The sequence below is a fragment of the Pseudorca crassidens genome, chromosome 3, assembly GCF_039906515.1.
Source record: "Pseudorca crassidens isolate mPseCra1 chromosome 3, mPseCra1.hap1, whole genome shotgun sequence".
NCBI classification, from domain to species: Eukaryota; Metazoa; Chordata; class Mammalia; order Artiodactyla; family Delphinidae; genus Pseudorca; species Pseudorca crassidens.
Genome location: NC_090298.1, coordinates 133,331,657 through 133,357,700, shown reverse-complemented (window position 1 = coordinate 133,357,700; position 26,044 = coordinate 133,331,657). Strand labels below are relative to the sequence as shown.

The 26,044-nt window shown below is 38.8% G+C and overlaps 1 protein-coding gene and 1 long non-coding RNA gene across 5 annotated transcripts in view; one reads left to right on the top strand and one right to left on the bottom strand.

The window, feature by feature from the left end:
* Window positions 1-7,955, bottom strand: part of LOC137221943 (uncharacterized) — a 192,194-nt gene extending 184,239 nt beyond the window's left edge. Inside the window, exons 1-2 of the long non-coding RNA XR_010942213.1 lie at window positions 7,862-7,955; window positions 3,351-3,461 (exon numbers count right to left, since the gene is read on the bottom strand). This is a non-coding gene — a long non-coding RNA (uncharacterized lncRNA). The remainder of the gene's footprint in view (window positions 1-3,350; window positions 3,462-7,861) is intronic.
* A 1-nt stretch (window position 7,956) lies between these two features.
* CLINT1 (clathrin interactor 1) overlaps window positions 7,957-26,044 on the top strand; it is a 64,779-nt gene continuing 46,691 nt past the window's right edge. For 3 of the 4 annotated variants that reach the window (XM_067732408.1, XM_067732406.1, XM_067732405.1), the window contains exon 1: window positions 7,958-8,194. In XM_067732408.1, coding sequence (XP_067588509.1) covers window positions 8,154-8,194 — 41 coding nt within the window. In that variant the 5' untranslated portion in view covers window positions 7,958-8,153. Of the gene's footprint in view, window positions 8,195-26,044 lie in introns of all 4 variants that reach the window. The other variant, XM_067732407.1, reaches the window with a different exon arrangement.

Below are 26,044 nucleotides of genomic sequence, written 5' to 3'. Positions count from 1 at the left end.
GATAATAATCCTTGCTATCTTTTTCTCCATCCTTCCCCTCCCAATAGGTGTTTGCATCTGTCAGTTCTTAGGCTTCCCAGGCCAGATCAGTGACCCACTACTTTTCAGGATGAATCATCAAAGATGGGGAAATTCTAATGTTGTACCTGCCCAACAGGAACTAGGTTTAGATAACGCCCACCAGAAGGCTTAAGATTCAAATGATAATTCAAGAGAACTGCTAACACACAGGAAAAGCGGCTTCTATTGTCGGAAACTTATTGCAAACCAAACAAAACTCATGACACTCCTTTTCTATAATAACAAGTTGTCACCAGAATAGATACTTAGCATGAAAAAGAAGAAACGAGTCAAATCAATACATCAACAAGAGTAGCAGAAGTAACCCTACTGCAAGGGAGGGTTTACAAACAAATTGTGAACCAAACCTTGGCAACTTTCCAAACCTAAACTGACAGTCCAAGATGCTATAAAAATCCAGTCAATACCATGAAGACCTATTCTAGGAAGGATTGGCTGGAATAAACATATTTTTTAAGTGTGTATATATATATATATATATATATATAAATAAACATATTTTTTTAAAAAAGGGGTACTGCCACACTGTCAATGACAGATTTTAGCACCCTTTTTCTCAGAACCGGCCTTGAGTCTTAACCCATAAGAGGGTCACAGTTTCAGTATATCCTCCAGGATACAGCTGTTTAGACCAGGGATGGACCTCAGACAGTTCAAGTTTGGATTCGAAGTGCCATGGGAAGCCAATAAAGTATTTTGTGCAAGTAGTAACATGGTCTGATTTATGATTCAAAAAGATCTTGGAAGAATAAATTAGCAAGCATTTGCAGTAGTTCAGATGAGAAATGATTATGGTTGACGATGGCAGTGGAGAAGGAGAGAAGTCCTAGGCAGCCCCTCAACATCTACAAGCCAGGGAGAGAAACAAAGGGTTTCTGAAGGTGTCGACATGTAGACCTAAAAGACTGTGGGGTCATGAAAGCTAAGAGAGAGGGAGTTTTTGAGAAGGAAGAAGTGATCAGCTGCAGCTTCAGAAGTACTGACGAGGAGCCTGTTTGTGAAGAAGACAGCCTTCTGTTAAAAGGAGCAGAGAAACGGGGCGGTAGCAGGAAGAAGATAAAGTGACAAGGAAGTGACTAAAGCATGTTTGTAGCTTCTTTTGCACTGCAGATAGAAATCTAAAAGGCCATGTTCTTAACTTGCCATACAAGTCCCTCCGTAGCGAAACTACTTTTATCAGTCAGGTTCCCAGTAGCAGACACTGGCACACTCAGAGTTTAGCTGAAGAGAACACCGTAATGGGACAATTTACAGCCATGCAGGCAGGGTGAGGAAACACATCATTTGGGGAAGCACCCAGGTGTTAGCTTCAGGGTGAAAACATTGCCACACAAAGCCTGAAGAGAAAAGGGAAGGAAACTTAGAGCTGGAGCCATGGAAGGGGGGCCACCTGACACCAGCAGTGGCCACAGAGGGCCAGAACCCTGTTGCTAAAGCAGGAAGGAAGGAGAAAGAAATATCTCTCCCCCTGTTTTCTGATCCACCCTCACAACATTGAACCCAACTGGAAACCAGAAGCCATGAGAATGCAGATGATGTACTCCACAGAGGTCAGGAGGGCACAGAGAAAGGCAGAGAAATCCCTGGGAAGTTGATTGAGCAGTTGATTCACCAGCACACCCTTGCTCACCTCCCCAGCTCATCTCTGACCAGTTTCCCTCCCCTCACTCCCACACTGAGCCTTCTTTCACGTCCAGGAACATGCTGAGCTGCATGCTACCTTAGGCCTGGGTACGCGCTGTTCTTTCTATCTGGAATACTATTCCTTTCTCTGCCTTGTTAGCTCAAAATTATCTTTCCACCTTCACTTTAGATGTCACTTTCTCAGAGAGGCCTTTCCCTGCCCTTGTCCCTATCCCATCTTCAGGAAACACCACTGTTACATTCTCTCATAGCACCCTGTTCTTTTTCTTCTACAGCATTCTTCATCGTGTGCAATGATAGCTTTACCGCAGCGTTATTTGTTTAACATCCACCTACTCCCTCAGACTAAACATCATGAGAACAGGAATTAGTGTCTGTTTTCACAGGATGATTTTGGCAGTGGGGTAAATGCCCAAACACATATTTATTTAAAGACTTAATGAACCTGTTATAATACCCTCTCCACGTCACCCATGATCTCTGAACACAAACGGTTTAGCAATGATAACAGATCTTATTTAATCCGTCCTTGTTACATGTCAATCAGTGTGCTAGAAATTTAATGTATGTCATCTCATTCACCACCCACAGCAAAGTCCTAAGAGTCAGGGACTCTTTTCAGCCCCATTTACCCAGAAAGGGCGCCAAGGCATGAGAGGTCAAGGAATTCAGTCAAGGTCACACAGCTATGGGTTGTGAACCAAATCCCACTGATATCACAGCCGGTGCTCTGACCTTCCTCCCCCCACCACCCCCACATTAAACATCTCCCTCTGGTTTTTGCTTGTTTGTTTATAAGTCTATCTTCCATATTAGACTATAAGCCCCTTGGGTAACAACAGGTTTTAGTCAACTATTTAACCCCACTGCACATTGCAGATGCTCTATAAACACTGAACGTCAACTCTTTCCTACCAGAAAAGCATGTCTTGCGCTGACTGACCTCTCCCCTCACCTCCAGTCTTTACCCACATTCATTCTGTTTATTAAAGAACAGTGGTCTCTCAGTCAGACTCTTTTGATGTCCACTGCAGTGAGCTCTTCCACTACAGCACAATTCTTTTAATGAACTGATAGAGTTCAAGGACCAGCAAAGCCTCCTGTGAACTCTGAACACCTGGGGGCTTTCCCAGGACGCTTGCCCTTATGCAGAAAGACCTTGCCTCAGAAACCAGCCAGCCCATCCTTTCTGACATCCACCCAATTCAGCCCTGAATCTCACTTGACAAAGCAGGATCAGTTCCCACAGTCACAGGCTGCCTAGTTGCTTCACTGACGGCAACTTGGATTCCTGTGAATAGAGCTTTCAGAGGCCCAGCCACTAGGAGCAGCACATCTACTCTGGGCTCCCCTGTCGTCAGGGGACAGAAGGAGGGAGAGCATTCCAGGAGGCAGAAAAATGATTCCAAGAGCACTTCTGCCTCCATCTCACCTACTGCCAGCACCTGCGCATTCTTGCAGAAGGACTTGGAATGTGTTAGCCCTTTAGAGAACCTACCAGGCTCTCTGAATAGGTTCACCCAAGCCCTCTAACAGCCCTGAAAGGAGACTGAATTTCAGCCAAGAAGAGCCCAACTGTCAGCAGAACAGAGAGTTAGGGAGGGCATGCCCTCCTACCAGCTTACCTGCTGCACAGTGCTGCGGCTCCACTTAACTCCTTACTTCTTCATCGCTTCTTTTTCTTTTCAATTATCCCCATGGCACTCTTTTCTCTTTTGCTCTCCACAACCCAACTTCTGTGTGATGTGGACCAAAAAAAAAAAAAAAAAAAGTCAGAGCTAGAAAGAACCTTGTGTCATCTAACCCAAGGCATCCCAAGTCCTGGCAAAATCACTTAAGAGGTTTTTTAAAATACAGATTTCTAGACCGTACCTTAGACCTGCAGTAGTAAATAACTATTGCTTTTGTCTGTCGAGGCATGGCTTTCTTCAGCGTTTCTTCAGAGAACTTTTCTTTCCCCAGTCTACATGGTTCTCCTAGGACTAGCAATTCCATAATGCATGGCCCCAAGATAGGTACATGATCCAAACTGGGCTACTCAGTCATTCCCAGTGCTATCAGACTCAGTGGAGGAAAGATTAAAGTGTCCCTTTCCCACTGGTTGCCTAATCGAAAAAAATGCAACCCACTCTCCACACAGTAGTAGCCCTATTTCCTGCCAACTAGAAGAAACTTATCTGCAATGAAGGAAAATGAAAATCAGAGAGAGTTCTGACCATATCTGCTAAGTTCCTGAGGCAAGTTCTATCTCCGAACTCCTCTGTCTCCTGGGTCAACAAATTCTCTTGCTTTGCTTAAGCTAGTTTTGAGAGTTTCTATCATCTGTGACCGAAAGTATAGGGATTAATACATCTACTGAGTCAATAACTCAAAGGTTAAGAAAGAGAATCTGAAATTTTGAAAGATGTGCAGGGATTTCTGATGTATGGCTAGGTTTAGGATATTCTGATAGACCAACCCCTCACCTTATAAGGATAAAAGCTGAGATCCACATAAGGGATTTGATAATAATGATGAGGTAGAATTTAGTGAGCACTTACTACATGCAGGACTCAATGTGAAATGAGTTATATGTATTACTTCATTCAATCCTCAGCACATCACTTTGAATTTAGTATGTTTACCATATCTATTTGCTTGTTTACTGTGTCTGTTTTATCTACAATTATACATCTACCTCCTTACCACCTAGCACAGTGCCTGCAACATAGTAGGAGCTTACTAAATACTTGCAATATTGAATAAATTTTACAGATTAATACAATTACTAGCAGCAGCAGTAGTAGCAGCAAGGTTACTAACATTTACTGAGTGTTTATTTTGTGTTAGATTCTATTCTAAGTTCTTTTTAAACATTAGCTTAATTGTCTGAAAAAGCTTTTAAGGTAGGTTTCTGTTATCCCCATTATGATAAGAAAACTGAGTCACGGAGATGTCAAATAATTTCCCCAAGGTCACATAGCTAGTAAGCAGCAACACTAAGATTCAAACCCAGGCAATCTGGCTCCAGCGTCCCAGTTCACAACCACTATGCTATACTGGTTTAATTAACTTATTCAGAATGGCCAAGCTACTGAATAGCAGATACAGAATTTGGGTCTAGGTTTGTCTGAGTCCAAAATCTGTACTTTTTAACCACTACTTTATACTTCCTGCCTGTGGTTAATTGTCTGACAGTTCATGGTAGTCCACATAAATGGTCCTGGGGTCGTGCAATATACAATCTGCATAGCTCTTGTGGCGACCCTCATAATATGATTCGAAACCAAGTATCCTGACTTCTAGAGAGGAATAGTTAGGTGTGATCAGAAACAGCCCTCGCTGGGCCAAATACTGAAACCAAGGTACAACTGTTTGCCTCTTGTGTCAGTTTGGATACTGCAAGAAGCAAAAGCCAAGATGGAATTAGAAGTATAAGAGATTTATTGAAGGATAAATGGAAGAAGGAACAGGAGTATGTGGGAAGAGTTTCAGACTACAAGGAAGTTCTGTCAAGAGAGACAGGAAAAGGAAGATTGGGTTGGAAGAGAATCTGTCCAGTTGCAGCAAAGCTCCGAGGAAATGTGGGCCAGGTCAGTGGGGAGCCCAAGGCAATGCTGGCCCAGCAGAGGAGTCCTGCTTTGGGCAGAAACAGCCTCACTCCAGAACACCTTGCTCAGTCATTGCTTGGGAGCAGCCCAGTGACAGCACAGCCTTGGCATAAATGCTGTGGCTGATCCCCAAGAAGTGGCTGTCGGAGCTGCTGGTCATCCACACTCCTCTCAACTGGTTCTCTTAAAGATAGATCTGGCCGGAGCCTTCCCATGGCTGCCACAGCCCTGTACTAGGAATCAAACTCCTCTGGAGGAAACACCAAGGAACCAGTCATAGGAGAGAAGCAGTGTTTACAATTGCTCCTGTCACATAAATAACACTGCTGAGTACATTTGCTTTCAAACCTTGTGTTGGTTTGGCCTTACTAAAAGCCCATTTAGTGAAAAATATGTTTTCCTGAAGAGGGGTAGGTGGGACTTTTTCTTGTTTATTTTTCTGTGGACACATTTAAACTGCCACAAAGAAGTTACTATGGAAACTGCTCCCAAACTTGCAAGATAAAGGGTAAAAATGGAACACTTTGTTAAAATGCAAATGATTAGTCTTTAGAGACCAGAGCACTTTTTAACAAACTCTCCTTGTCTGGCTCTTCTGAGTCCATTAAGGGCTCTCTTAAATCAAAGGTAGACAGGCAGGTTTTTTGTGTTATATTCTAGATGGCATTGGTCAACTGTGAAAACACCACAGGTGACGACTCTGGAATAAATCTAGACACTTTCAAACTTGTTGGATCAGGCAAAGTAGATAACAGTATTGTACTCTCTGGGTAACTCTGGTGAAGCTGACTATGAATTACTATGAATGTGCAAACAGGCCGAGGGCAGGGAAGGTGGTTATTTTTATGCCAGGCCCATTCTGCTGGTGTACCCTGAACCCGCTTGTTTGAAAGTTAACTTGCTGAGCTCTTATTTATGGGAAGCAGTTTCCCTTTCTTATCTCCCCAGGCCACATTCCACCCTTTGAATCTTGAGCTGGACAGTCCTTTCAACACGAAACACAAACTTCTCATTCGAAAGCCCCATTTCTCTGCCTATCTCTTTACCTGCCCCTCCCCACCCACTCTCCAACTCACTTTACTTCTGTCTGCCTGAGCAATCCTATCTTGACAAAGCTCTCAGATAGCTTTGTCCTGATTTCTGCTTTTTGTACTTTTCTGCCTGGCAATTCTTTCAACTTGCTTGTCTTGTTGAAATCCCGGAAGTCTTACTGAAACCCTTTTTCAGAGCTGCTTCCAGTTATTAAGTGGATGCAATATGAAGGGGTGATTTGACCTGAAGAACTAACTAAGGGGTCACATGTTCTAGATTCTTGATTTGAGATCATTGTTACCTAGCTTCATGACTAGCAGCAATCAATTTCAGGTCTCCTTTGTGAATCAGAGTCATCATCTGTTCCCTTCACCAGGAATTCTTTTCTTGCAGTTGTTTGTTTTGTTTGTTTGTTTGTTTTTTGCCAGCTCCTTTTTATCATTCAAGTTTCAGCTTAAATAAAATGTCATCAGGGAAATTCCCTGGCCGTCCAGTGGTTATGACTCCAGGCTTCCACTGCAGAGGGCACGGGTTCAATCCCAGGTTGGGGAACTAAGATCCTTCATGCCAAAAAAAAAAAAAAAAAAGTCCTCAAAGAGGCCCTAAATACTCCCTAATGTTATTTTCCTCTAACATCATTCTTCATAACATTATCTTCTGTTTTCTTCAAGCACTTTCTATCTGCAATTATCGTAAATGTTCCCTTGATTACTATGTTTTCCTCCAGAGGACCTTTAAGATCCAAGAGAGCTGAGGCCTTGTCTGTCTTCTTCCCAGCTGTATTCCTCACTCCTGGCACATAGAAAATGCTCTGTAAAAATTTGTAGAATGAAAAAAACTATAAAATTTAAGCAGTTGGACCAAATGAACTTTAAGGTTGCTTGTGGCTTTAACATGAACACTGTCAAAAATGAGTAAGTTAAAAATAAAATGACAACAACCATTTAAATAAAACAATGAATGCAGTGTGGATGTATACTTACGCTTTAAGGATATACACCTGCCAAGTTCTTGGGCCTGTCATAGTGTTGTACTGCTGTTTTTATACAGTTTCCCAGGGAGTATGAACGGAATTTCCGAGCTTTATAATACAGTATTTAACAAGGATATCAAATAGCTGTCTAAATATAAGAGCCCCGTAACACAGAATTAGAGTGGGATAGGTTTTAAAATACAATCTCTTCAATTTACAAGGATGTAAACTAAAGCCCTGGGAAGGAAGTATATTTGGACATTTGGAACCAAATTCAGCGTTGCTTCTGTCAATGAGGAATACATATACCAATCACACTTCCTTATATGTAATCATTATTAATAACATAATAATGCTTTATATTGGAAAAACAAGTTTGTGTGACGAGATTCTATACCGGTGGTTCTGAAATGTGAGCATGGAGGATTTGTTAAGGCACAGACTGCCGACCTCACCCCTAAAGTTTCCGGTTCTGTGGGTCGGGGGCTGGGGAGGGGTGCGGAGAACCCCGAGAGTTTAAGAGGAGCCCTACTAATCTTACCTCAGGAACTCTCTCAGCTTGACTGGCCCGCTTGGCGCGGTGAAAGAACTACAAGTCCCAGCGTGCCCCGCGCGCAGCGGGAGGAAAGTCGGGCACTTCCGCTCCACGCAGAGCCTCTGTCCCCGCGTCTCGACGTGTCACTGGCGGCGCCGCGGCTGTGGCACGATAAGGCGCTGACTGGGGGAGTTTGAGGCGGCGGCGACCCCGGCCTGGATCTGTCCCGGCGCGGAAGGGTTCTGGGGTCCGTGGGGAACAGGAAAGGGAGGTGGCGGCTCAGCCCGCTCGGGGCACGATGTTGAACATGTGGAAGGTGCGGGAGCTGGTGGACAAAGCGTGAGTATCTGGGGTCAGTTGTGGCCGAGGCCCACGCGGGGGAGGGGCGGGGGGAAAGGGGAGCCGGGTCTGCGCGCGGGGTCTCCCGCGTCACGCCCCCCGTCTCGGCCGGCCCCATCATGGCGGCGTCCGGCTGTCTCCTCGGCCCCGGGCCGCGTCCCGAACCGCCAGTCTGGGAAGGGACCCTTCCTCGTTCGAAACATCCTCTTAGCCCCCTTCTCTCCTATGCAGGCCGTCCTCACCCTGCCCCTACCCCCACCCTTCTAGGCACAGACACTTTGGTCGGGGAGGGGGCGGGGTTGTCTAGAGATGGGTCAGTGCCCTGGCCGGAGAGCTGTCTTGGCCCCAGGCTTTGGGCTTTGACACCTGGGCAGCAGCGAAAGCTTGTGGGTGGAGGACTCACTTCACTGGCTCTCTGTGCACCTCAGAGTGTGGTGCAGAGACCTTAGGCCTGTTCGGGAGGTGTTCATTACCTTGCTGGGTTTCTTTTAATTCCTAATGAACCTGAAGTGCTGGAGTGGGTGGTAGGTGTAACAAGTGGCCACTGTGGTCAGAGTGAAGTTGCTCAAGAGGAGACTCATCCTTCGCTTTTCTAACATCAGTGAGAGTAGATCACCACATAGCTTACTGTGATTCTTTTCCTCTGTTTCCTTTTCCACTACACTTCATTTTTGGAGGGCCACTTGTTCCATTTGGTTTAATTAAGAAGTCATTGAATTAACAAGAAATTTCCCCTAAAGAAGGAAACAACCCAGGTTTATATCCTGTTGATCTACTTTTAACTTCCCTGACAGGTAAAATGACTAATATATAGTTGATTTTCTTTAAGATTTAAGTCGTAACTTTAGTATCTTACACTTAATTGAGTGTATCAGATAGATATAACAGTGGTTAAGTAAGGTCTGCTAGGCCAGCAGGAAATAAAGTTTAAGAATTTTCCCCTTCCTCTCGGGTTTTAGTGACGATACAACGTGTGGTGACAAAAACATTTCATTTGTGCCACTCACCCAACCTAAAATCAGGAAGTGTAGATGGCAAATTCTTGAGGCTTTCTTGACCCCAGAAAAAATAATTCATTAAGAGATACAAACTACTAGGTATAAAATAAATTAGATCCAAGGATGTAATGTACAGCACAGGGAATATAGCCAATATTTTATAGTAACTTTCAACAGAGTATAATATATGAAAATATCTAATTGCTGTTGTACACCCGAAGCTAATATTATAAATCAACTATACTTCAATAAGAAAAAAATTCACAGTGGCTTGGGTAATACGTCAGATAGAATTTAGAGTCTGACCATATTTTCAAGTTTTCTGTGCTACCAAGAAGGCAGTAGAGTGCCTAAGGAGCACAGGTTTGTGAACCTGCAGAGCTGGATTCAAGCTCTGTAACCTTGGCAGATTACTTAACCTTGAAGTGCCCCAGTTTTCTCAGGTGCAGTATGAAAATAATGATAGATACTTAGAGTGTTGTTGTGAGAATTAAGGGCTAAGGACTTAGATAGCATATAAAGCCCTTAATACAGTAGGTTTAGATCAGTATGCTTTTGATAACTATAGCAGATGTTCTACATCAAGAGTAAGATTAAACTTAAGAGAGAAGCTCCACGTTTGGAAAGTGATTTGGTGATTTTGGTTTATCAACTATTTATTTGACCGTTAAGTTCTCAGTCCTTTATTTTAGGTTTGTTTTGCTATTTATATAACCTTTGCTTTCCAAAGATAAAATAAAATCATGTTGCTTATTTTTTCAGATCCAGGTTCGTTGGTTTTTTAATATTTGGTGTAAGTCTAGGATACCAGCTTAAATAGTCTTTAAAAATCCAAAAGCCTCTACAAAACTATCTCTTTATTTCTTAGCCAGAGGACAGTGGAAGAAAAACCACTAAAAAAACACGTTCTTATCTTAGGGGACTAAATCTGTAGTACTCAAAAATTTGAAGAGACTGTACATTTTTCAGGAGACAAATCAAGGCAATATTTCTGCTTTAATTGTTCATTTCATATTGTTTTTAACACCTTTGTTACTAATTTTCAAGTGCTTCAGGTTAAATTTGTCAAATAAATAGTTAGCAAGTCAATCTAATGGAAGAGCTGCTGTTGAAAAATAACTTCTCTCTTCCTTTTTACTACCCAATTTAGAATGGAGACTTGAACCAAGTTATTCAAGAACATGTAAGAACGTTGCCACCAAGGACTTTTTAAAGATTTCGTGGGTGTCTGACACATGATATTAGGATTACAACATGAGGTTATTTTACTGATGAATACTCAGAATTTAATTTTCATCTTTCACTGGCAGGAGAGAAGAAATTGTTCCCCCCAAATGAAAGCATTTTACAGAACCAGTACCTGTGGTACTCTGTGCATTTAGACTCTTCACCTTAAATTGCCATAATGAAGGTGAAGCAGATCCATAGAACTGCTGTTCTGATTATCAAGGGGATAAGGTGATGAGGAAACTTGCAAATGAGGAAACAATGAAGTGACTAAGGACTGCTCTGAGAGCTTTGTTGAATAGAAATGAGGCTTTATATGATAGAGCACTGGCTAGAGGTTTAGGAGACCTGGGTTCAGATTCTGATACTGCCTTTTAAATTAGCCGTATGTCTGATCTGAGGCAGACTCATATGACTCTCTAGACCTTGGATTCCTTATCTTTAAATTGATGGGATTGGGCTAGAGTAAGACTTTTGCCAACAATATGCCAATATGCCAACTGGCATATTGGAGGCATGAATTTCTATCAGGGGGCAAAGAAACAGCAGGTATTTCATAAGAGTAGATAAATTTTAGGAAGTCATTATCCTCCAGAGACAGTTTCAGCTGAAAAAGGAATTTTGTTTAAATGTGGCAATCAATAAATGTTATATTTAAATGCTTTATGCAGTAAATAAGTGCAACCCATGACTCTGGAAAATTAGGACTTTCATTTAGCATATATCCCTACCCATTAAGGTTTACTTCAGAAAGAAAAATGTGGTCTTTCAAAATGTGTCCTCTGGAGCTACTGTTAGATCCAGCATGGTGGCAGTTCTTAAGTATAATGATATATTTCAAATACTGGCTTTTGAGATTTTATGGAAGGTTGGGGAGGTATTTTCCACAGTTGTTGCACCTACTGGTGGTATTAAATGGCTCTGTTTTGCAGAACATTGTGGAACTGAGGAAAAGCAGATAAAACCATAGGCCAGCCAGAGCTTGGAGTGCCAGTTTCCTCCCACTTGTACTCGAGTTGCATTAAAGAGAGCTGTGGCAGGAGAGGATAAGTGGCACCACTCCCACCAACTGGGAAAAGCTTGACCATTGTCATCCTTTGACCTGCCTCCCTTTATTTGAGGCTGTAATAAAATTGAACACTTTTATATTTTGTTATCCTGTTTTTGTATATTGTTTATTGTATATTGTATATATATACATTTATTGTATATTGTATATATATACATATACTGTATATATATTGTATATTGTATACAATATACAATTTTGTATATTGTAATTGTTATCCTGTTTATCGTATAAATTTATCGTATAAATTGCTACAGTTCTGTTGTCTTTTTTCTTCAGATTTTGGAAATGCAGTGAAGGTAACCTGGTAGTGGTCAATCAAACTGCTACTTACTGTTCAAGCCCAGTCAATCCTTCTCTTTCATGCAGGGAGTAGTATTAACAGTAAATCTATTTCATCAGTGGCCCCTGTTTTTTTTATGATAGTGATTCAAACAGGGCTGGCCAAGGTCCTAAGGCAACTGCTATAGATACTTCATTTTAAGTTATTCTCTTAAGCATAGCTTGCATTTTTTCCCCCCATAAGTTGATTTTTTTGGTGTTATTTGCATGATTTTAGTTTCTAAATGGTCACATAATGTAATAGAATTGTGGAAACTACTGATCTAGTCTAGCTGACTCCAGAGGGAGGACCCTTTGCTTTACAGAAAATATTTCATTCAGTTATTTCAACAGATAATACATTTATTATTTCTTGGAATAGTACTGTATTTTCTGAACTTGAAAAATACAATACCTGCCTTCAAGAAATTTGCCACTGCAAATTGGTGCACTTGAACTTATCATTGGTTTTCCACTTCAGTCCTCGGATGTGTTCCCCCTATTTCCGTATCTTACCAGTAAATCTCTGTTCAGTTTGCTTCTTAGAACTTGAAAACAAAGGTGATTTTCAGCTTTCTAGTTTCCCCCTATCAACTTTTCTTTAAACCAGTTGTTATTGCTGAAACAGTAAATTCATTATCCTTCCTTCCTCTCTTCTAGTAACTGGACACAAGTAGATATTAAGAATTTAATTGCAAAGAAAGATGATTTTATCTTTGCCAGCATTTCTTAGGAGTGATTTTCTGTAGTTCAAATTAGTCTGTTTAGTACCATTGCCAAGGTGCTTTTAAAAAGCTCTTAGCTGCCTCTTACATTTTCCTGTGCCCTTCCTGTTTTCAAGTAGTTTTTCATTTGTTTACTATGCATCCACTCAAAGTATTTGGCCTTTTTAATTTTAAGTACCACTTAATAGTACTCACTCCTAGGTTTTACAGTATGACTCCACAGTTGAACCTTTTTCTATGCTCTTGTATTATTTTCTTACTTATTTCCAATGCTTATTTAATATTTCCTTTAAGAAAAAAAGGAAGAGTATAGGCAGCTTAAATAACTTTTTTTAGTTTTGAAGAAATTTTATTGTTTAATATTTAGATCTGTCTGGTTGGAATTTACTTTTTGGCTTTTATTATGGAAGATTTCAAATATATCCAAAACTGGAGGGACTGTTGTAATGAACCTCTGTGTACACAGACCTAACTTCAACAGTCTGACTAGTCTTGCTTTATCTGTGCCTCTGCCTCCTACCCCCACTCCGTATTATTTTGAAGCAAATTCCTCACACTGTATCATTTCATCTATAAGTATATCAATCTACAAAAAGTAAAGAGTCAACTTCTTTTATCATAACCATAATACCATTATCACACCTTTTAAAAAGGATGATTACTTAATATCAAATGCCCAGTCAGCATTTGTTTCTCATTTGCCTCATGATTCCTCTTTGATGTTTCTGAGTTGGTGGGTATATCTCTTGATTCTTTTAATGTGTAGGCTCAATCTCTGTCTTCTTTTTTTCCCTCTTAAGGTTTACGTGTTAAAGAAACAGTTTTTTGTACTTTCCTCAGTTTGGTTTTTGCTAATTGGATCCCATAGGGTTTTTAAAGTGTTTTTCTAACCTCTGTATTTCCTGCAATTTGGTGATTTTATCTACTCACTTGATAAATTCAAGTTCCAATTTGGGGGGCAGCAAGACTACTTCATAGATTCAAAGTACATTTTTAGTACTTGTAATGGGTCTTATGTATAAAGATTTAGCTCTCTTTAGTCTCAGCTGACATTACTTAACATTCTGGGACAATGTATTTAACTGTTTATTCTTTTTTTTCCTAACGTGTCACTGCATATGAGCTTTCATTGTTTAGTCTAATTATGTGATTGTGTGCATATATATATATATATTTTTAAATATATTTATTTATTTATTTTTGGCTGAATTGGGGCTTTTTTGCTGCGCGCGGACTTCTCATTGCAGTGGATTCTCATATTACAGAGCACGGGCTCTAGACGCGCGAGCTTCAGTAGTTGTGGCACACAGGCTCAGTAGTTGTGGCTTGTGGGCTCTAGAGCACAGGCTCAGGAGTTGTGGCACTGGGGCTTAGTTGTTCTGCAGCATGTGGAATCTTCTCGGACCAGGGCTTGAACCCGTGTGGCCCGCATTGGCAGGTGGATTCTTTTTTTTTTTTTCTGACTGGTGACAGTGTTCTTTATTCTTTTCCTTCTTTTCTACTAATTTTTTTTTTTTGCGGTACGCGGGCCTCTCACTGTTGTGGCCTCTCCCATTGCAGAGCACAGGCTCCGGATGCACAGGCTCAGCGGCCATGGCTCACAGGCCCAGCCACTCCGCAGCATGTGGGATCCTCCCAGACTGGACACGAACCCGTGTCCCCTGCATCGGCAGGAGGACTCTCTACCACTGCGCCACCAGGGAAGCCCTCTACTAATTTTTTTTTTTAACATCTTTATTGGAGTATAATTGCTTTACAATGGTGTGTTAGTTTCTGCTTTATAACAAAGTGAATCACCTATACATATATCCCCATATCTCCTCCCTCTTGCGTCTCCTTCCCACCCTCCCTATACCACCCCTCTAGGGGTCACAAAGTGCCCAGCTGATCTCCCTGTGCTATGCAGCTGCCTCCCACTAGCTATCTGTTTTACATTTGGTAGTATTTGTAAGTCCATGCCACTCTCTCACTTTGTCCCAGCTTACCCTTCCCTCTCCCCGTGTCCTCAAGTCCATCCTCAACGTCTGCATCTTTATTCCTGTCCTGCCTCTGGGTTCTTCATTACCTTTTTTTTCTTAGATTCTATATATATGTATTAGCATACGGTATTTGTTTTTCTCCTTCTGACTGACTTCACTCTGTATGACAGACTTTAGGTCCATCCACCTCACTACAAGAAACTCAATTTTGTTTCTTTTTATGGCTGAGTAATATTCCATTGTATATATGTGCCATATCTTCTTTATCCATTCATCTGTTGATGGACACTTAGGTTACTTCCATGTCCTGGCTGTTGTAAACAGAGCTGCAATGAACATTGTGGTACATGACTCTTTTTGAATTATGGTTTTCTCAGGGTATATGCCCAGTAGTGGGATTGCTGGGTCCTATGGTAGTTCTATTTTTAGTTTTTTGAGGAACCTCCATACTGTTCTCCATAGTGGCTGTATCAATTTACATTCCCACCAACAGTGCAGGATGGTTCCCTTTTCTCCACACCCTCTCCAGCATTTATTGTTTCTAGATTTTTTGATGATGGCCATTCTGACTGGTGTGAGGTGATACCTCATTGTAGTTTTGATTTGCATTTCTCTAACGATTAGCGATATTGAGCTTTCTTTCATATGTTTGTTGGCAATCTGTACATCTGCTTTGGAGAAATGTCTGTTTGGCTCTTCTGCCCATTTTTGGATTGGGTTGGTTGTTTTTTTGACATTGAACTGCATGAGCTGCTTGTAAATTTTGGAGATTAATCCTTTGTCAGTTGCTTCATTTCCAAATATTTTCTCCCATTCTGAGAGTTGTCTTTTGGTCTTGTTTATGGTTTCCTTTGCTGTGCAAAAGTTTTTAAGTTTCATTAGGTTCCATTTGTTTATTTTTGGTTTTATTTCCATTTCTCTAGGAGGTGGGTCCGAAAGGATCTTGCTGTGATTTATGTCATAGAGTGTTCTGCCTATGTTTTCCTCTAAGAGTTTGATAGTGTCTGGCCTTACATTTAGTCTTTAATCCATTTTGAGTTTACTATTGTGTATGGTACTAGGGAGTGTTCTTATTTCATTCTTTTACATGTACCTGTCCAGTTTTCCCAGCACCACTTATTGAAGACGCTTTTTCTGCATTATATGTTCTTGCCTCCTTTATCAAAAATAAGGTGACTATATGTGTGTGAGTTTATCTCTGGGCTTTCTGTCCTGTTCCATTGATCTATATTTCTGTTTTTGTGCCAGTACCATACTGTCTTGATTACTGTAGCTTTGTAGTATAGTCTGAAGTCAAGGAGTCTGATTCCTCCAGCTCCGTTTTTCTTTCTCAAGATTGCTTTGACTATTCGGAGTCTTTTGTGTTTCCATACAAATTATGAAATTTTTTGTTCTAGTTCTGTGAAAAATACCAGTGGTAGTTTGATAGGGATTGCATTGAATCTGTAGATTGCTTTGGGTAGTATAGTCATTTTCACAATGTTGATTCTTTCAATCCAAGAACATGGTATATCTCTCCATCTGTTTGTATCATCTTTAATTTCTTTCATCAGTGTCTTATAGTTTTCTGCATACAGGTCTTTTGTCTCCCTAGGTCAGTTTATTCCTAGGTATCTTATTCTTTTTGTTTCAGTGGTAAATGGGAGTGTTTCCTTGATATCTCTTTCAGATTTTTCATCATTAGAGTACAGGAATGCAAGAGATTTCTGTGCATTAATTTTGTATCCTGCTACTTTCCCAAATTCACTGATTAGCTCCAGTAGTTTTCTGGTAGCATCTTTAGGATTCTCTATGTATAGTATCATGTCATCTGCAAACAGTGACAGACTTACTTTTTCTTTTCTGCTTGGGATTCCTTTTATTTCCTTTTCTTCTCTGATTGCTGTGCCTAAAACTTCCAAAACTACGTTGTATAATAGTGGTGAGAGTGGATAACCTTGTCTTGTTCCTGATCTTAGTGGAAATGGTTTCAGTTTTTCACCATTGAGAATGATGTTGGAATGAGTTTGTCTTATGTGGCCTTTAATATGTTGAGGAAAGTTCCCTCTATGCCTACTTTCTGGAGAGTTTTTATCATAAATGGGTGTTGAATTTTGTCAAAAGCTTTTTCTGCATCTATCGAGATGATCATATGGTGTTTCTCCTTCAATTTGTTAATATGGTGTATCACATTGGTTGATACTAAAGAATCCTTGCATTCCTGGGATAAGGCCCACTTGATCATGGTGTATGATCCTTTTAATGTGCTGCTGGATTCTCTTTCTCAGTATTTTATTGAGGTTTTTTGCATCTATGTTAATCAGTGATATTGGCCTGTAGTTTTCTTTCTCTGTGACATCTTTGTCTGGTTTTGGTATCAGGATGATGGTGACCTCACAGAATGAGTTTGGGAGTGTTCCTCCCTCTGTTATATTTTGGAAGAGTTTGAGAGGGATACATGTTAGCTCTTCTCTGAATGTTTGATATAATTTGCCTGTGAAGCCATCTGGTCCTGGGCTTTTGTTAGTTGCAAGATTTTTAATCAGAGTCTCAGTTTCAGTGCTTGTGATTGGTCTGTTTATATTTTCTATTTCTTCCTGGTTCAGTCTTGGAAGGTTGTGCTTTTGTAAGAATTTGTCCATTTCTTCCAGGTTGTCCATTTTATTGGCATAGTTGCTTGTAGTAATCTCTCATGATCCTTTGTGTTTCTGCAGTGTCAGTTGTTACTTCTCCGTTTACATTTCTAATTCTATTGACTTGAGTCTTTTTCCTGTTTTTCTTGATGACTCTGGCTAATGGTTTATCAATTTTGTTTATCTTCTCAAAGAACCGGCTTTTAGTTTTGTTTATCTTTGCTATTGCTTCTTTCATTTCTTTTTCATTTTAATTTCTGATCTGATCTTTATGATTTCTTTCCTTCTGCCAACTTTGGGTTTTTTTACTTTTTCTTTCTCTAATTGCTTTAGGGGTAAGGTTATTTGAGATGTTTCTTGTTTCTTGAGGAAGGATGTATTGATATAAACTTCCCTCTTAGTACTGCATTTGTTGCATCCTATAGATTTTGGGTCGTTGTGTTCTCGTTATCATTTATTTCTAGGTATTTTTTGATTTCCTCAGTGATCTCTTGGTTATTAAGTAGTGTATTGTTTAGCCTCCATATATTTGTATTTTTTAAAGATATTTTCCTGTAATTGATATTTAATCTCATAGCATTGTGGTCAGAAAAGATAATTGATACTATTGTAGTTTTCTGAAATTTACCAAGGCTTGATTTGTGACCCAGGATATGGTCTATCCTTGAGAATGTTCCACGAGCACTTGAGAAGAAAGTGTATTCTCTTGTTTTTGGATGGAATGTCCTATACACATCAAATAAGTCTGTCTTGTTTAATGTATCATTTAAAGCTTGTGTTTCCTTATTTATTTTCATTTTGGATGATCTGTCCATTGGTGAAAGTGGGGTGTTAAAGTCCCCTACTATGATTGTGTTACTGTTGATTTCCCCTTCTATGGCTGTTAGCATTTGCCTTATGTATTGAGGTGCTCCTATGTTGGGTGCATAAATATTTACGTTGTTATATCTTCTTCTTGGATCAATCCCTTGATCATTATGTAGTGTCCTTCTTTGTCTCTTCTAATAGTCTTTATTTTAAAGTCTGTTTTGTCTGATATGAGAATTGCTACTGCAGCTTTCTTTTGATTTCCATTTGCATGGAATATCTTTTTGCATCCCCTCACTTTCAGTCTGTATGTATCCCTAGGTCTGAAGTGGGTCTCTTGTAGATGGCATATATACGGGTCTTGTTTTTGTATCCATTCAGCCAGTCTGTGTCTTTTGGTTGGAGCATTTAATCCATTTACATTTAAGGTAGTTATTGATATGTGTGTTCTTATTACCATTTTCTTAATTGTTTTGGGTTTGTTATCGTAGGTCTTTTTCTTCTCTTGTGTTTCTTGCCTAGAGAAGTTCCTTTGACATTTGTTGTAAAGCTGGTTTGGTGGTGCTGAATTCTCTTAGCTTTTGCTTGTCTTTAAAAGTTTTAATTTCTCCGTCAAATCTGAATGAGATCCTTGCTGGGTAGAGTAATCTTGGTTGTAGTTTTCTACTTTCATCCCTTTAAATATGTCCTGCCATTCCCTTCTGGCTTGCAGAGTTTCTGCTGAAAGATCAGCTGTTAACCTTATGGGGATTCCCTTGTATGTTATTTGTTGCTTTTCCCTTGCTGCTTTTAATATTTTTTCTTAGTATTTAATTTTTGATAGTTTGATTAATATGTGCCTTGGCGTGCTTCTCCTTGGATTTATCCTGTATGAGAGTCTCTGCGCTTCCTGGACTTTATTGATTATTTCCTTTCCCATACTAGGGAAGTTTTCAACTATAATCTCTTCAAATATTTTCTCAGTCCGTTTCTTTTTCTCTTCTTCTTCTGGGATCCCTATAATTCAAATGTGGGTGCGTTTAATGTTGTCCCAGAGGTCTCTGAGACTGTCCTCGGTTCTTTTCATTCTTTTTTCTTTATTCTGCTCTGCAGTAGTTGTTTCTACTATTTTATCTTCCAGGTCACTTATCCGTTCTTCTGCCTCAGTTATTCTGCTATTGATCCCTTCTAGAGAATTTTTAATTTCATTTATTGTGTTGTTTATCACTGTTTGTTTGCTCTTTAGTTCTTATAGGTCCTTGTTAAATGTTTCTTGTATTTTCTCTATTCTATTTCCAATATTTTGGATCATCTTTACTATCATTATTCTGAATTCTTTTTCAGGTAGACTGCCTATTTTCTCTTCATTTGTCAGGTCTGGTGAGTTTTTACTTTGCTCCTTCATCTGCTGTGTGATTTTCTGTCTTCTCATTTTGCTTAACTTACTGTGTTTGGTGTCTCCTTTTTGCAGGCTGCAGGTTCATAGTTCCCGTTGTTTTTGGTTTCTATCCCCAGTGGCTAAGGTTGGTTCAGTGGGTTGTGTAGGCTTCCTGGTGGAGGGGACTAGTGCCTGTGTTCTGGTGGATGAGGCTGGATCTTGTCTTTCTGGTGGGCAGGTCTATGTCTGGTGGTGTGTTTTGGGGTGTCTGTGGCCTTATTATGATTTTAGGCAGCCTCTGTGCTAATGGATGGGGTTGTGTTCCTGTCTTGCTAGTTGTTTGGCATAGGGTGTCCAGCACTGTAGCTTGCTGTCGTTGAGTGCAGCTTGGTCTTAGCATTGAGATGGAGATCTCTGGGAGAGCTTTGGCCATTTGATATTACGTGGATCCGGGAGGTCTCTTGTGGACCAATGTCCTGAACTTGGCCTTCCACCTCAGAGACACAGGCCTGACACCCAGCTGGAGCACCAAGACGCTGTCAGTCACATGGCTCCGAAGAAAAGGGAGAAAAAAGAAAGAAAATAAATAAAATAAAGTTATTAAAATAAAAAAGAATTATTAAAAATAAAAGAATTTAAAAGTAATTTTTAAAAATGGACAGACAGAACCGTAGGACAAATGGTAAAAGCAAAGCTGTACAGACAAAAATCACACAAAGAAGCATACACATACACACTCACAGAAAGAGAATAAGGAAAAAATATATATATATCTTTTTCCCAAAGTCCACCTCCTCAATTTGGGATGATTCGTTGTCTCTTCAGGTATTCCACAGATGCAGGGTACATCAAGTTGATTGTGGAGATTTAATCCGCTGCTCCTGAGGGTGCTGGGAGAAATTTCTCTTTCTCTTCTTAGTTCGCACAGCTCCTGGGGTTCAGCTTTGGTTTTGGCCCTGCCTCTGCCTGTAGGTCGCCTGAGGGTGTCTGTTCTTCGCTCAGACAGGACGGGGTTAAAGGATCAGCTAATTAGGGGGCTGTGGCTCATTCAAGCTGGGGGGAGGGAGGGGTACAGAATGCGGGGCGAGCCTCTGGCGGCCAAGGCTGGCATGATGATGCAATGGGGCAGGTGGATTCTTAACGACTGTGCCACCAGGAAAGTCCCATCTATATATTTTTATAGTAATTTGCTAGCTATCCACACTTTTTTTATTAAATTTTTTTTGGCTGCTTTGGGTCTTTGTTGCTGCATGCAGGCTTTCTCTAGTTGCGGTGAGCGGGGGCTACTCTTCATTGTGGTGCACAGCCTTCTCATTGTGGTGGCTTCTCTTGTTGCAGAGCACGGGCTCTAGTCCCATGAGCTTCAGTAGTTGTGGCAGGCGGGCTCAGTAGTTGTGGCACACAGGCTTAGTTGCTCTGCGGCATGTGGGATCTTCCTGGACCAGGGCTCGAACCCATGTCTCCTGCATTGGCTGGCAGATTCTTAACCACTGCGCCACCAGGGAAGTCCTATACACACTTTTATATTTAGACACCTCCATGTGATGTTTACTGGATCTGGGAAGAAGTGTGGTTCAGAGATCGGAACTGGATTGAAATCTTAGGTCCACCACTAAGAAATAGTGATCTTGGGGATTGGGACAGTATCTCCAAACTTTCCCATCTATAAAATAGGATGGTATTTATTTTACAGGGTTCTTGTGAGGATTATATTTATGTGAAACACTTAGCATAGCACTTGACATAAAATAAAGTCTTGAAACACTGTCATTATTGTATAATTAAAAAAGTAATTTATAACAATTTATAACGTGTAGAGAAAAGTGAAAGGAATATAGTGTTTGAAGGAGTAAAGAAAATGTCAAAGTAGATTATTTACAAGTATATAAGAGCTGTGTCTTAATCCATAAATCATCATTTTCAATGTATATTCACCTCAATAGACATGTAAGCAATGTATAGGAGAACTTATAAAAATATCTGTAATATGTGCCTTATGTTGTGTTCACCAAATCACAAATGCCTTTAATATTGTAAAGCATATTACAGAAATAACTCTTTCAAAAGACATAAGTAAGGAATAAAGTCTTTGGAAGGACATATTGCATTTCCATCTGCTAATTTTTATTCAGCTTGTTTTGTATTTTCTCAAGATTTTAAAGATGCTGCTAATCTAAAATATTTCTTCTACAATATAAAAAGATATATTTTGTGAGGGCAATTTGAAGTTGACAGTCTATCCTTAAAGAAACTGAACAAAATCAAGAAAAAGAATCCTCTAAAATGTGATATCCAATTCATAATCTCTGATAATGGATGAGCAGTATATATAAGGAAAGCACATTGCAGTGTGCTTTCCAGTTTTTCGGTACACTCTCCCAAACTGGCAAGAAATTCTTTTGGCTTACCAGAGCCCTTTAGCCAGGTAATTTCATACAGGTAAAATAACATAATGCATTCCCATGTATTGATAGCTCCTCATGACTATGACTATAGTAAATATGAGTGATTTTGTTAATGTGCAACAATAGCCAAGAGTGTTTTGTACTTAAGAGAAGTCTAGTTAGCCAATTATTTTGGAGTGTCTTCTCTTGACATACGAATTGTATTTAGTTTAGAAATTCTTAGGAGAGTAAATTCTACCTAATTCTAATATAAATAATTTTTTTATAACTTCCACACAAACTCACCATTATGTGATAAACGTGTATGTATGCATTTAAAAATGTTTCACTCAAAAAAATTCTCGTCCAGATAGGGTTTTTTTTTTTTGGCCATGCCACATGACTTATGCAATCTTAGTTCCCCGACCAGGGCTTGAATGGGACCCTCTCAGTGAAAGCATGGAGTCCTAATCACTAGCCTGCCAGGGAATTCCCTTAGGTAGCTTTTATTTTTATAATAGAAAGAAGACATATATTTAAAATTCAATTTCTTATTTTTCTTGCTATTTGTTTCTATGCAGTTTTAGCAGTTTTAGCAAATCATTAAAGAACAGTGCATATTCATCACTTGTAATTTTTAAAAGTGACTTAAGATTGTATGATTAAAACTTTTTACTTGAAGTTAAACCATAATGGTTAAAAATAATATCCTTAGTTTGATATGTTTGGTTTATAGTTATAAGTTTGGTACTGAATGGGTTTCTGAAGTGTGGCTCATTTCTCATGAAGCCAAATAAAAATTTTAATCCTATAATCTGTTCCGTCTGCTGCCTCTGGGATATAAGCTCGTTGAGGGCGGGGACTTCGTTTTGTTTACTGCTATATTAGTTACTCCAAGTACGGTGTGTGACGTACAGTAGGTGTTCAATAAATATTTTTTTGAATGAGTATGTTAAATTTGGTAAGTTTTATATTACTGAGGAAATCTTTTAAGTACAGATATTTCTAATAAAAACAAATCGTTATTGAGCATTTGTCATGTGCCAAGAACAATAGTGACAACATTATTATTATTCTGAATTTGTGGTTGAGGAAAATGACCACAGAGAAGTCCAGAAACTTGCCCGAAGTAACACATCTAGAAAATAGAGTCTAGATTTAAATCTAGTGTCTGCTTTCAGAACATATATTTAACAGTTTTTGCTAACTTGTACAAGACATTATTCACTGTAATAGAGGTGAATTACTAGTGTATGCTTTAAACAAGTTAAAAATTACTTGAAAAAAGTTTATAATAAGCTTCTGAACCAAATTCAATGAGTATTTATTCCTTTCTTCCGTATATGTACCAGTCATAAAAGAAAATTTTTCTGGCCTCTTTTAATACTCTGAATAATGTAAGTAGGATGCCCCTCAACGATCGAGAAGCAAACAGTTGTAGGTGAAAAAGGAAATCTTTTTTTTCTTGTAATGAACTTGCTCACTGTAATTAATCCTAAAAAAAAATGTCATGACAGTCATGAGCTGTAGTATGTGTTTCAGAATTAGTCCCCTGTAGCCAGCTTCCACAACTTTAATAAGTTTCACACAATTTTTTGATCTTTATATTGTGGTCAGTTAACTGTGCCTGTAGTGCTATGTCTTATTACCCTGATTTATGTACAACTTTTCCCAATTTTTCTTATGCTCAGATTGAATAATTTGGGAATAATTTTCCTTAGTTCGTTATGTACCTATCCAAGGAGTATGTTTTTGGCATAGGTTGTGTTTAAATGGTATATAATAACTGAAAATACATTACTGATACCCTTACTAATCTTCGCCATATCTTATAAGGATCTTTCAGTGAGTGCTTATTAAATATCTACAACAAGCACTGTACAGTACTGTAAACTGACTGACAGACCTTATGGTTCCAATAGCAGCTTATGATTCTGTGAAGTGGATGCACATGACAAGCACATGAAAAAGAATAATATAAGATGATATGATATCTGAATTTGGGGTATAGGTATATATACTGTAGAAATTCAGAGAATGGAAAGAACAATTAAGACAGAGCAAAGGCTTAATGAAAAAGATAGATCCTGGTATTTCAAAATATGTGTTTGCTGAAAGGAAGATAAGGCCAAATAAGGAATCAAACATGGAGTGAAAAATCTTAAACACAGGTCAAACGATGTGGGCTCACTGATAAGAACCTACTCCCAAATGGTTCCAAGCAGAGGATGACATTACTGAATACTGTCTAAGAAGCTGTTCTGTTGCAAAGGGAGGTCCCCCTTCTACCCCAATCACATAGTCCAGATTAAATAATTTAAAGTGTAGATGTTTGGTGGTTTGTGTTTGTTTGAGTTTGAGAGGAAATAAATTATATAGGCTTCAAAATTTTAGTAGTGAGGTTCTGGAAACAATTTCCTTCATGTCAGAAAAATTGAGCCTAGTTTTTGGGATTTGGAAATGCATTTGAGTAAATCTAAGTTTAATTGATCGTGGATGAAAATGGAAAAAAACTATTGCTGACAATATTTTTAAGTTTTAAATTTTATTTAAAATTTTTTAATTATTTGAGTTCACTTACAGGTAGTTTTACAAACTTATCACTGCTGAGGTGCACGATTTCTCATTTTATTATTCTATTGATAGGATTTCTTAGTTATATACTTTCAGTTAGTGTTTGATATTTGGCAGTGCATCTGAACTTAATCACATAGAAGTGAAAACATCTATAAGTGATGTGATCAAACTACAACGTCAAGCATTTGTGTCTACAAAGATGTAGTTTTCACATATTGTCCCAGTGCAGGATGTTTCATAATTTTGTCATTCTCTTAGAAGGGTTTTATGCTTTTTTTTAAGCTTAAGTAATTTTAGTACTTTCTTTTAGATTTTTTTCCTGAAGGAGTCTCATAATACAGTTAATAAACTTACCTTAATAGGGTATTTTAAATAGGGTGCCACATATTTTAAAAGATAATTTGTTATGAGTATGCCCAAGCTGAGCAAACTTCTTTGGGTTTCAGTTTTATTTTTAAATGAGGGGTGGGAGGAGTAATTTGAGGGAAGACATCATAAGTCAAGAGACTTTTTGTGCATTTCTGTATGAAATGGGCATAAGGTCTACCTTCCAGGAATGTTGAGAGAATTAAATGAGTTAATATATTGTGAAAAGGTTTACCATTGTGTTCTCAGTAAATTCTTGTTCTTTTGTTTTGTTTGGTCATTATGAGATAGCTTTAAAAAGGTGTAACCTAAAATTAAAAGATATAGGTGAACAAAAACTGTCATTCCTTAGATTAGTTCTAAAGAGTAGGAATTTAAAAGTTGGCAAATAATTTTAATAAACTTTAAACCCCTTTAACAGTAAAATTTTTACTGTTATTTTAGTAGCTACTGTTTTATTATACCTGTAAAAACTAGAATTGGGATTTATAATGCTAACAATTCTTATGCTATACTCTTTTTTTAATACACTGGGTTATTTGATTTGCTTCTGAAACCAGTTTAACATATGACATCTCTTGATAAGAAAAACATCACACTGTCCTTTCTTTTTTGGAAAAAAAAAATTGATTTACTAAGTAACCTGAGCAAGTGACCTTAAGCAACTGTCAGCAATAGGAAAGATTGTTTCGCAATTAAACTTACACACAAAACAATGCAAGTCTGAAGCTGCTTAAAGTAGAGAAGGACTGTTTCTGGTTGTTGAATAGGAATAATATTCCCATACTTTAAAAAAAATATGGACCTCAGGAGCTTACGCTTTCAAAATTTATTAGAAGTTGCATTTGAGGAACTTGTGCTTGAATTGTTAACGTGTGTCATAAGATATACAGTTGAATTTGAAATGACTGGTATTTCCAGAGCAATTTTCAAATAAATATGTTATGCTAAATATTTAACTAAAAGTTTTTCTAGCAAGTGGGAATGGGTGTCCTAGTTATTTAGAGTCATAAATAGAACATTGCTGTTGTATCTAAATATAACATTTAGCTAGCTTTTATTAACTTTTGTTATTAAAAAAATGGTAATAGATTACTGTTTTTCATGAGAACTTTGTAACTAGAATAATCCTAAGAGAGTCCTTGAGGGTGTGATTGGCCTATTTATAAGTTGTGTGAAATGTTTAACCTTGAGGATTTTTTACTCATATAAGTACTTAACATTGCTTGACATGTTAACGTGGTTTGGGGGGTGTGTGTGGTAGCTGGTGTACCAAAAGAATGATTTGCATATGCTATGCTACTAATTGTTCTTTTTTACTATAATTTAATTATAAAATAGAATGATACTAATTATAAAAAGTCAGGTGAGCCTAAATTTCATAATGCATTTTAACTGTGATAAACTTCCTTTACGTTAAAACTGATG